Raw genomic sequence first — 11,225 nt, forward strand, 5'->3', positions numbered from 1 at the left:
TGGAGAGAGTGAACATCTCCCAGTCCCTTGCTGTCCACATCACTGAGGAAGTCACATGGTCTGTCCACATCACTGAGGAAGTCACATGGTCTGTCCACATCACTGAGGAAGTCACATGGTCTGTCCACATCACTGAGGAAGTCACATAGTCTGTCCACATCACTGAGGAAGTCACATGGTCTGTCCACATCACTGAGGAAGTCACATGGTCTGTCCACATCACTGAGGAAGTCACATGGTCTGTCCACATCACTGAGGAAGTCACATGGTCTGTCCACATCACTGAGGAAGTCACATGGTCTGTCCACATCACTGAATAAGTCACATGGTCTGTCCACATCACTGAGGAAGTCACATGGTCTGTCCACATCACTGAGGAAGTCATATGGTCTGTCCACATCACTGAGGAAGTCACATGGTCTGTCCACATCACTGAGGAAGTCACATGGTCTGTCCACATCACTGAGGAAGTCACATGGTCTGTCCCCGTCACTGAGGAAGTCACATGGTCCGTCCACATCACTGAGGAAGTCACATGGTCTGTCCCCGTCACTGAGGAAGTCACATGGTCCATCCACATTACTGACGAAGTCACATGGTCTGTCCCCGTCACTGAGGAAGTCACATGGTCCGTCCACATCACTGAGGAAGTCACATGGTCTGTCCCCGTCACTGAGGAAGTCACATGGTCCGTCCACATCACTGACGAAGTCACATGGTCTGTCAACATCACTGAGGAAGTCACATGGTCTGTCCACATCTCTGAGGAAGTCACATGGTCTGTCCACATCACTGAAGAGGTCACATGGTCTGTCCACACTGAGGCTGTTGTGAAGAAGGGACACTAGCGCCTCTTCTTCTAGAGACGGCAGAGGAAATGTGGAATGAACCACCACATCCTCACGCTGTTCTACACCAGGACTGTGGAGAACCTCTTGACTGGCTGCATCGTTGTCTGGTACGGCAACAGCACTGCCCTCAACTGCATATATGTGTTGTGTATTTTATTGTACCTGTGTTTGTGTAAACATGTATTGTAATTTGTTAAGTGTATATTGTACATTGTTTTGTGTAATGGACGTGTAGATTGTGTTGTGTGTAAATAAGATCACGTTGTTATAATTGTTAGATATTGCTTATATTTGCCTGTACCTGCACCCACGACTTTCAACCTCTGTAGCAGTCCTGTATGGTTGAGTGACAATAAAAGGGTGTGATTTGATTTTGATATGATTAAAGGCGCCTCCCTGTGGAAATAAAAACCGAGTAACTTCTTCTTTTCAATTATCTGTTTAATTTATCAGGGATAAACAGGCATTTTGTAAACCATTGTGATCCACAGTCGTTTTGTTTGCGGTTATATGGTTTGACGGGAGTTTTACATTTGTGCATTTTAGTAGACGCTTTTATCCAAAGCGACTTCCCAGAGAGTTTTTAATTATACAGGTAAAAATAAAACAATTATATACTTTGTCAACATCATTTTCACATATTTTTTCTCCAGTTTTGAGTTACTTCCTTTCGAAGTGCCCTAGATTCTTCTGTTGACTCGTTTATATTTTCAGTTATTGGTATGCTTATTGTTTTGATTAAATAATGTATTTATTTTCGTTGTTGTTATTGTTTGTTTGTTGAACTGTAATGTTATTTTTCACCATCAGTGATTGACAATAGAACCGTACGTATCTGTTAACATTGAGTTATTGGAATAAATACGTCATAATGGATACGTCAAAAGTTAATATTATAAATGAAAAGACAACATTTTGAGTCACCAGAAGTTATTTGACCTCGATCACGTTACGACCAATGTTGCATTCCGTAGAATAATTTACTGCAAGAGAAGAAGAAAAACACAACGGATTCGCCTATTTAAATAACCGAATTCTCAGGTAAGGCTTACGGTATGTGGTATTTTATTAAATGTAATACTTTAGGTTAAGGTTAAGTCTTCTTTTCTATGTCCGTCCATAAATGTTGATTTGGGTTCATAGTATATGGTTCAAAAGCAATCTCGGACAGGCCTGTGCCGATATCTGGGAGTGTCACCTTTTGAACGTAGCAAGCAAAGCCAGTGATCAGCTCTGAACTAAATCTTTGTTGGATAAACTGTTGCGCTATGCTGTTATTAGGCTACCCTAAATTACTGCCGTTTATTATTATTACCAATTATGCCATATCAATATAAGTCAATTTGTGGTAGAGGCAGTTTAAATGTTTGATGGACTAATGGCGCTGGTAGTTTCCCATGATTACAATTTTCAAACATGTAGGCAGCTTATATGAATGTACAGTATAAGCTATGGTTTATATAAATGACCCATACTGTGCATTATAAAATGTATTTAGTTGATATTATCATTGATTTCCACATCTAAATGTATGTAATTAACAGTAGGCTACCCTAATCAATATTCAGTTTCTGTGTACAGTTGTTATGGTTTTGACAAGAACCATGACGCATCAATAACTGTGAGGTCACAATGTCTTAATTTTCCATAATGTCATTCCATTCTGATGTACTAAAGTAAAAGCTTATTTTTGTCCTCTTCACAACAGCACCAGCATTGTAGTAAACCGTATCTGCAATACTTATCAGTAAACTGTAATGGACGTTATTTAGATATCTTTTTACAGACATTTTGATTGCCTATGTCATTCTTTAGGTAATTGACTGTTTCACCAAAATGGACAGTGAAGATGAATATGATGAGATTCAGGTAATATTACACAGTAGGAATCAATTTAAATCTGCTATTGCTGAATACTTAATATGTCAAAGATAAAGTAACCAATGCTTATTCAAAATGTGATGTGTCGGCAAAGAAAAGAAAAAGGCTCAGAGGTCATTATTTGAGTGACATGTTGGAGATGATTATTCAGTGTTAATAGTTTCAAATGTTGAATTCAGGAGGGGAACACCAAAATGCGTGAGCTCGTTTGTGAGCTGGAGAACATTCTAAGTGAAATGCAAGCTTACGAACGTCGTTTGTCAGAGCTGTTTGACGGAAAGGTATGAATGACAAAAGCATTAGTTTCTGTCCTTAGCCTCTCTCATGACACTGAGCAGATTTAGTTTGGTGACTAAAATATTTCAATTGGATCTCCTTATCTCTCTCTCCGTGAAGATCACAGTGGAGGGTCTGGACACGTTCCTCCAAAAGATCCGGACTGCGGCAGCTCAGGATATGAGGACATGCCTTTCTCCGGCCTTGAAAGGCCTTCCTATTATGGCAACAGGGAGCATGAAGAGCACTTCCACATCATCGTGTGGACAAACTGAACCAGAGTCTTTAGTCCTGACCATACCTGACTTCACCATGGGAGCTGAGGTCCAGGTCCCAGGCATGATGACCTGTTCCCTGAAGCACCTGCAGGAGAAACCCGGAGAGATGGTCCAGCAGTCTCTGGCTAAGTTAACCATACAGCTCAGTAACCTGGGCCTTGTCTCTGTTGTGGGAAAGAAGGCTGTGGCAGCCACTTATGAAATCTATAATCTAGCCATGAGAGTGGTTTCCATCTTCCTGTCCCATTGTGGCAACTGCTCCAGGCACTTGTTGATCTCAGTTACAGGCATGATTGCACGGGACAACATGGCCGCTGTGCTTCGGTGCTTCACGGAAACAGCCAAGACCTTCAACCAGCTGGGCTTCAACAGCACCGTCTTCCAGTTGAAGCCTGTGGTCCAGGCTGTGGTGACCTATCTGGTAAAGATATACCAAAGCAAAATGGCTGCTGCCTTCAAGTACCAGCTACCGCTGGCTGATGATTATTCCTCGGAGCTTGAGGAGTTTTGTGGGAAGATCGAGGCACCCATCATTGTTGAGGAAGTCCCCAGTGAGCTCCTGGAGAAGGTGGTGGACTCAGGGCAGAAAAGATATCTGTCTGACCTCTCTTACTGTCACAGGCCTATCCTGGCCAAACAGATGGTATGAACCTAGACATATCTAAACTTATTTTACCGGCCTTGTCATGTTCAATGTTCATATTGCAACATGTTCTATGTTTACGTTGTTTTTTTAAGAATGAAGAGCTTGCTGCAGCTGGATACATCATTTATTATGATGATCCTGATGAACTCCTGGAGAAGACAGAGACGAAGTCGGTGGAAAAGGGATCCCTGGCTGCTGTCTCTGAACGTCTTTCTCTGGCCTTACTGCCTCCTGGTGCCATACAACTTGTGGCAACTGGACACATCGCTGATGTCCGTGCTGAAAAAGCTCTGGCGAAGGCTGAATCCAAGGAGTTGGTTATGGACGGCCTGAAAACTGCAGCTTGCAAAGTTGTGGAGGACCTCATAGCAGCAGCCCATAAAGAGGTTGGCATGGACACTCCCCTTAATACTGAGGTGAGAAATAATTACCTCAACATGGCACAGTCAACCTTCCCATTTTATGTTGGGTTTGTAGTGTTTTTTGTTGAACAGCTATATTTAACTGGTTTCCCACAACTTTTTACTGATCTCTTAGACCGAGAAGGTTGCCCTCATCACTGGCAAGGCTCAGGTTACTGCTGAAGATGTTCCTGATGAACTCCTGGAGAAGACAGAGAAGAAGTTGGTGGAAAAAGGATCCCTGGCTGCTGTCTCTGAAAGTCTTTCCCTGGCCTTACTGCCTCCTGAAGCCATACAGCTTGTGGCAACTGGACACATCACTGATGTTCATGCTGAAAAAGCCTTCATGAAGGCTCAAGCCAAGGAGCTGGTGATGGCTGGCCTGAAGACTGCAGCTTCCAAAGTTGTGGAGGACCTCATAGCAGCTGCAGTAGAGATGGTTCACATGACCACTCCCCTGGATACCCAGGTCTGGCATCATTCATCAAAGCTTACTTTGCTGTTCAGACAACAGTACATATAACTTAAGTCTTTACACTGATTTGCTGTTTACAGATCTCTCAGACTCGGAAGTTTGCCCTCATCAATGGGAAGTCTGAGATTGCTGCTGAGGATGTTCTTAATGAACTCCTGGAGAAGGTTGTGAAAGAGTCGGAGAAGAAGAGATCCCTGGTCCTGATCTCCGTCTCTGACTGCCCCCCCTTGGCCACTCAGCTTCCTCAGGTAAGAGACAATATGGGTTAAGATTTTCTAAGGTTTGTGCACCTTGCTCTTTTTTACCAAACACCATCTTCACCTTTGGATGTTTTTACACATGTTAATTTCTGTGTCTCTGTATTCAGCTCACCGATCTTGTTCCTGAGCAGTGCAGTGGAGAGGCTGCAAAGTGTGCTGGTGAGTTATTCAAAGCTCCACGATGGCCTCCTTTTGGCCTCCATTACCTTAGTTTGAAATGCGTGAAATCAATTCAGTGATGTATGCTGTTTTTATTCAGCAGATGAAGACAGACAGGTGAAGAAGAAGAAGGAAAAAAAGAAGAAGAAGGGAATCCGTGCATTCTTCAGAGGGCTTTGGAAGAGGATGATATGTTCCTCTGGAATCCCAAAGGATGACTGAGGCGCTGTCACCCAGGAGTGTCTGTGCCCCTACAAGCAACACACAAAGTATATTTGAATCCAAAATAAAACAGTTATTGGCATTTCCAAGAAGTTGTGATCCATGCAGGGATGTGTACACAGATCAAAAAGTACTGGGGCTAAATGTGTAGCGGGCTCCTGGATTGTAAATGAATCTTACATCATGAACATACTCCATAGTATAATTAAACTTGTATTTTATTCTCAACATATAAAATCTCCATGTCTGGTATAAATCAACTCGGTCTGTGCACAGTGTAAATGAAAACTGTTGTTTTAATATACATGCATTGTGCTGAAATTTAACATTAAATCTACTTTCTTGTTTTCTTTATTCAGTGAAATACATTGGTGTATAGCTGCCTGTCTATGTTACAGCCTGAAAAGGGGAGATATCAATGAAGACTCTTGGACACGATGCACCCCTTCTGGCAACTGCATTGAGAATCTGTATTATTTTCAAAATGATTGACATAGTTACAAAAGTTCTCTCAATAGATACAAGACACAATTTGGAACAATAATAAGCCTATCTTTTAAATTCCAAAGTCAACTTGCTAATCTAATTCTTATTCTCTTCCAGTAATATTTTACAAGTAAATAAACAATAAATTGTAATTTCTTACTCTTTTCTTAAACAGGTCAAATCAAATGTGACAGTATTCATAAAGATGATCTTTTTGTCAATTAACAAGTTAAATTATAAAACATATGTACTGGGGACAACCACAGAGATATTGCAAAACATTACTAGCCATTTGTCTCCTCTATTCCTTATTACCTACTAATTAATTCAGAAATGAACACACAACCACAAGTCATTAATCAAACACAAACATTGTCAATATTAACCATACACATTGATAACCTCATACTACCTGTTCTAAAATCAGTGTAAACCACGGCCTCTTGGGGCTTATTGCTTAAAAAAAATTTTTTTAAACATATTCTAAAGTTCAAGAGCACAAATACACATTTTGTACCTGAAAAGGGGAGATATCAATGAAGACTCTTGGACACGGTGCATCCCTTCTGGCAGCTGCATCGTGACCGAAAGCTCAAAACTCTCCCTACCGGCCTCTGCAGGCATGACTAATCAATCACAACTTAACGGCTCAACAAGTCGATCATAGATTAACATTGTATGAATTTCCATTTGCCTCTTTTACTGCTTTTAATATCTATTGAACTTAGTGATCAGCTTCCAAAATAAAATAAATCAACCACAAAATCAATCTATCACATCTAGATCTTGTTCTGGGTTCTTAGTTAATGCAGTGGGTCATGCTAAGAAGATATCTATCTATATCCGAATAGCTACAAAGAAGCATAAACAATTTCTTCTCTTTAATAGAAAATGATAATACTTCTAGGGAAGATTTTAATGGCCAACATATTAATTGCAATTCATCGGAGGAGAAACTGATTATCTTCCATTCTTGGTGAACGATCGAATCCCTCTTCAAATAGACATAGACCTTGCCAGTACTTTCTTACTGGCAGTGCGGTTGGGCTGCACAGTATTAAGCAGCCTTTTCACAAGGTCAAGCCTTCCTCCCCTGATGAGAGCCCTGGAGAGTTCTGTGACCTCGGCCGTGTGCGTCCGACAGAGATACCTCAGCTCGGCCTCCACCGCGTCCTCCGAGTACCTCTCTTCGGCCCGCCGCACCCACACCTCCAGCTGGCTGATAGCGGGGCCGGGGTCGGGGCCACTCTGGGCAAACAGGGCCAGGAGGGCCTCCAGGAGACAGCGCAGAGCAGACGTGTCCCCACTGCCCGGACGCTCCAGCTCGAGGGCCCTCTTGAAGCAGTCGGCTGCGTTCTGCTCCTCGCCCTTCAGGAGGAGGCAGCGCCCCCTGAGGAGGTGGAGGTCGGGCAGGCTGTCGCCCAGGTCGCACTGCAGGGCCTGGGAGAGACTCACCAGGGCGTTGTTCAAAGCGCCCTCGTCCACCAGCAGACTCTCCTGGACGGCATCCACGCCCATGTAGTAATACACCTGCGCGGAGGCACACATAGATCAAGGCTCGTTTATTCAGGTATTTTGTGTTTGCACACTCAAACAAGAAAACGTCCACATGCAACCATTCCACGCGGTCCACTCGCACGCAGACATGTTGTACAGTGTAAAACACAGGTGTGAAGAAATGACGGCACATAGCAACCGTGTGTGATCAAGTAAATGGTGTTCACATGTCACAATAGTTACTTCACAGCCAAAAAGCACTCACGCCTAATTTCCATAAACCAATATGTTGATGTGAAGGAAGAGGTCACACCCAATAATCATGCAATTTAACGGCTAATTTTTGCTCTACTTTTATGCAATCTATAACCAACCATCCCATCTTCACGATTGAACCTTACCGACGGTATAATACTTCCACTAGCCATCATGACTCAGCCCTCTTACTCCTCTCACCTGTCCCATCTCCAGGTGTGTGCGCAGGCAGGGCCTCACGTCCAGCACCTTCTCCAGGTCTGCCTTAGCCGCCGTCAGATTGTGTCTGTCAGGTATCCCAGCCTGGTCCTGCTTGGCTCTCTCCAGATCCCTCACGTAAGCCGTCACGTTGATCTGGGGGCGACCAGCAGATCGGTCACTCTCCAGTACCACCTACTCTATATTTGAACACCACACTACGACGGGGGGCTGGAAAATATTTGGGTAGTGAACGTTGGCATGGGTTGGGTTCACCTTTGCACGTGTGCAGTAGGCCTGCCAGTTGAGTTCGGCGTCAGGCAACACGTTTAGCGCCATGTTGCAGATCCCTGTGGCCATTTCGTGTTTACCCAGCAGGACGAACACCTTGGCCAAGCGGTTCAAGATGAATGCATCATCCTTGGCTACTTTTATAGCCTGGGAGAAAAGATTACAGTTAAGATTACAGAAAAGATTACAGTTATAGATGAACACCCGACATGGCGCCAAGTTAAAGCCCTTGAGTGCGTCCAGGAAGTAGACATCATGACTCAGACAATATCAAGCGCCAGAATGGCCTTCTTTATGTTAATCATAGATTTGATTACTTATGTCTGTTTCCCATGTTTTGACGTACCGTTCCATAGCAGGACAGGGGATCTGAGCCAGAGAAGCCACAGTCATGCACAGACATGGGGACAGTGGTGAACAACTCCTTCCTCTCCAGCAGGATGCCAACGTAACACCAGGCAAGAGCTGTGGGGGAGGGAGGGGTACATGTGAGGGGTGGACAGCCGGGGTGGGGATGAAGGAAGCGCTTTTACTGATTGATCAATCCATGTTCAGGACATCAACAGGAGATACACTTTCATTATTTGTCCAGGCATACCTTTATGTTGTGTGTTTTCGGAATTCAAGGTCTCTGCAAGCAGCTTCAAGCCCTTGTTGTAGTAAGACAGCCTGGCATACTCGAACTCCTCTTTGTCCTTTACTATATCATCAAGTCTACAGGCAGAGATGGTATTACTCTCACAACACTACAGCTAGCTGGCAGAATCTTGTTGTCAAATGTCTGAGACTATCAATACAGCATTTACACAAATGTGAATACTACCTTATATAAATTGTCGCCATCTTGAAATACCAGCCTCTTTTTTCTTCTGTTGGTATCTGTCAAAAAAGTAGTTTAAACATCCTCCCTTGAATGACATACAGCATGAAATAAAATTGGCAATGAAATAACTTCTTCTGTGATGTCAGATCTCACCAGCTGCCCTCCGTAGCGTAGGGCTCGGTTGTACAATGTCAGCGCAGCAGTCAGTCTCTCTCTCAGGTCCTCTTCTTTGTCCAACTCCACATCATAGGGGTGAGCATAAGCCTGCTCTGCCAGGCACCGGGCCGCCAGAAGCCTGGACTCCGCTTGGCCGGCCTCCCCAGCCTCCAAGCCCATCAGCTGGGACACCTTCTCCACACACTCCCCGGCATCCAGCTCCCTCTTCAGGCGGTCGTAGACGTATCCCAGGTTGGCCCAGGCGTTGAGGTTTCCAGGGTCCTCCCGGCAGATGCTCCTGAAGGCCTCCTCAGCCTGCTCCAGATGGTCCAGGTGGAAGGCCAGGAGACCCAGGAGGTTGCGGACGGCGTACTGCAAAGATCCGGCTTCGGCCTCCAGTTCGGCCCACAGGCTGTCCTGCCTCAGGTGGGTGTCCCTGCGTCTCAGCTCCCCCGGACCCTGAGGTTCACAGTTGAGGTTGAGGTCCAGGTGGAAGTGACCCGGGATGTAGTCCATGCCGTCGATGAGCGCCTCAATGTCCTCCTCTGTGTTGGCCTCCTCCATAGCCTCTTCCACTTAGAAGCCTGTTTAGTCCACTGACTGCTGTTTTAAAGCTGACAGTCGACTGGCTGCTGTCTTCCAGGTGCCAGCAGGTTTTACAGGTTAGACTAGGGAGGGACTGGGTGGGGAAAGGAATAAGGAAAGACGCGCACAGATCTGTACTTGCTCTGGTGCCGCCTCCTCTCGATCACTTGAATAGGCTATTTGAATGTGTTTGATCCCTTGTGCAATCCTTATCTGTATTTCTTTGAGTGAAAGGTGTAGTCGATTGTTTGGGGGAAAATACCATGTGATTGTGCCGGTGTTCAGTATGTCCTTTATTGACTCGAAATCACGTATCACGTTACATGCTTTTGTGTTCTTACCAATCACAGCGTTGTGATTATGTCATAACTGTAAGCTCATTCATCCTCTGACTCATTCAGAAGCTTTTTCAAACGGATATAAAACAGCAAAAGATCTGTTCTGAGCGGCAAGTTGGGAACAACAGAATGTGACCCATCTGGCTTTGGAGAGATTGCTGAACAGATGTGGTGAGCAGCAACAAGCTATCCGATTTAGCATGTGTGTTTTGATCAGGTATGCAGATAAGCTAACATCACCAGTTAATAAATGAAAAGATTTTCAATGTTTACAACCTGTCCAGTCCAAATGATTTACATAATGCATGACTGGTCTAGAAGATGAACCCTTAAACCACTATGTTGTTGTTACTCGCCATGTTTCTAATGCTCTTACTTCGTATGTGCATATCACAAATGCCATGCAACTAACCTGATATCATTTTAAGCTTTTTAATTTTTAATTCTTGAAACTGCATTCTTAAACAGCATTTTTCCTTATAGGGGCCAGGCCTTACTGACTAGTAAACCCATTCTTCCTTATTTTACCTCATTAATGTAAGGCCTGCCCCTCTTCCCGAACCTTCCAATAAGGCTGGGAAACACACCCCTGTCACCGGACTTCATGAACGCACCCCTCGCAGAAGATCCCGGTCCACAGAGTATACTGATTGCAAATTCCACTCACCTGTTCTCCCTCTACCACTTACTGCCACTACATAAACTGCTCATTCACACCCTGTCCTTTGTGACGTAATGTGTGTCACTCTACCAAGCCTGCTAGTTTTTTCTTGAAGTGATAGCAGTTTGTTCTAGAACGCTGTTTTGTTCCTTTTCACTCTCTGTATCTGGACCTGTGTGGACGTGTGTCTTTTTGGTTGTAATAAATACCCCAGCACTTGGGTCCAGCTGTTCCCTTCTCCGTGGGTATTCATTACAATTAAGAAATCAAGAGTTTTGATTTGGCCTCCCTTGTATAGTTATGTTATAAAGACATCGTCTCTCCAACCTTGTTTTCACGGGTTAATATTTTCGGAATGATTCCATAATCATCACTGCTGGCAATTCATTAGGTTTATATTCAGAATTCTCCCAACTAACATTATTTTGTTCACCTCTGGAAAATTAGCTTTTTGTGAGCTTTTTTCCCCTTTTCTGTCTGTCTCTC

General features: G+C 44.1%; 2 protein-coding genes across 3 annotated transcripts; one reads left to right on the top strand and one right to left on the bottom strand.

Moving 5' to 3' along the window:
* The first annotated feature begins 1,757 nt into the window (after window positions 1-1,757).
* On the top strand, window positions 1,758-5,693 carry LOC146221098 (uncharacterized). 2 transcript variants are annotated; one of them, XM_084692263.1, is made up of 9 exons: window positions 1,758-1,892; window positions 2,667-2,720; window positions 2,912-3,013; window positions 3,129-3,929; window positions 4,025-4,348; window positions 4,470-4,802; window positions 4,889-5,056; window positions 5,176-5,227; window positions 5,328-5,693. In XM_084692263.1, the coding sequence occupies exons 2-9, from the start codon at window positions 2,688-2,690 to the stop codon at window positions 5,447-5,449; spliced, it is 1,935 nt and encodes a 644-aa protein (XP_084548389.1). In that variant the 5' UTR covers window positions 1,758-1,892; window positions 2,667-2,687; the 3' UTR covers window positions 5,450-5,693. The 2 variants fall into 2 exon arrangements, with proteins under 2 accessions (XP_084548389.1, XP_084548390.1); XM_084692264.1 differs by having other exon boundaries at window positions 5,331-5,693.
* A 136-nt stretch (window positions 5,694-5,829) lies between these two features.
* On the bottom strand, window positions 5,830-9,719 carry ttc22 (tetratricopeptide repeat domain 22). Its single transcript, XM_084692265.1, has 7 exons — window positions 9,153-9,719; window positions 9,000-9,055; window positions 8,775-8,890; window positions 8,523-8,641; window positions 8,162-8,323; window positions 7,889-8,041; window positions 5,830-7,465 (listed from the first exon to the last, which is right to left on the bottom strand). The coding sequence occupies exons 1-7, from the start codon at window positions 9,717-9,719 to the stop codon at window positions 6,932-6,934; spliced, it is 1,707 nt and encodes a 568-aa protein (XP_084548391.1). The 3' UTR covers window positions 5,830-6,931.
* Window positions 9,720-11,225: the final 1,506 nt, after the last annotated feature.

The sequence above is a fragment of the Hypomesus nipponensis genome, chromosome 26 (genome assembly GCF_054491055.1).
Source record: "Hypomesus nipponensis isolate SF chromosome 26, ASM5449105v1, whole genome shotgun sequence".
NCBI classification, from domain to species: domain Eukaryota; kingdom Metazoa; phylum Chordata; class Actinopteri; order Osmeriformes; family Osmeridae; genus Hypomesus; species Hypomesus nipponensis.

Coding starts and splice junctions, on each gene's coding strand:
- ttc22 (XM_084692265.1), bottom strand. CDS start 9,719: ATGGAGGAGGCCAACACAGAGGAGGACATTGAGGCGCTCATCGACGGC. Junction 8,324..8,522: donor CCCTGTCCTGCTATGGAACG/GTACGTCAAAAC, acceptor CTTTTCTCCCAG/GCTATAAAAGTAGCCAAGGA. Junction 7,466..7,888: donor CACACCTGGAGATGGGACAG/GTGAGAGGAGTA, acceptor GCCTCCGCGCAG/GTGTATTACTACATGGGCGT.
- LOC146221098 (XM_084692263.1), top strand. CDS start 2,688: ATGGACAGTGAAGATGAATATGATGAGATTCAG. Junction 3,930..4,024: donor CTATCCTGGCCAAACAGATG/GTATGAACCTAG, acceptor TGTTTTTTTAAG/AATGAAGAGCTTGCTGCAGC. Junction 4,803..4,888: donor CCACTCCCCTGGATACCCAG/GTCTGGCATCAT, acceptor TGCTGTTTACAG/ATCTCTCAGACTCGGAAGTT.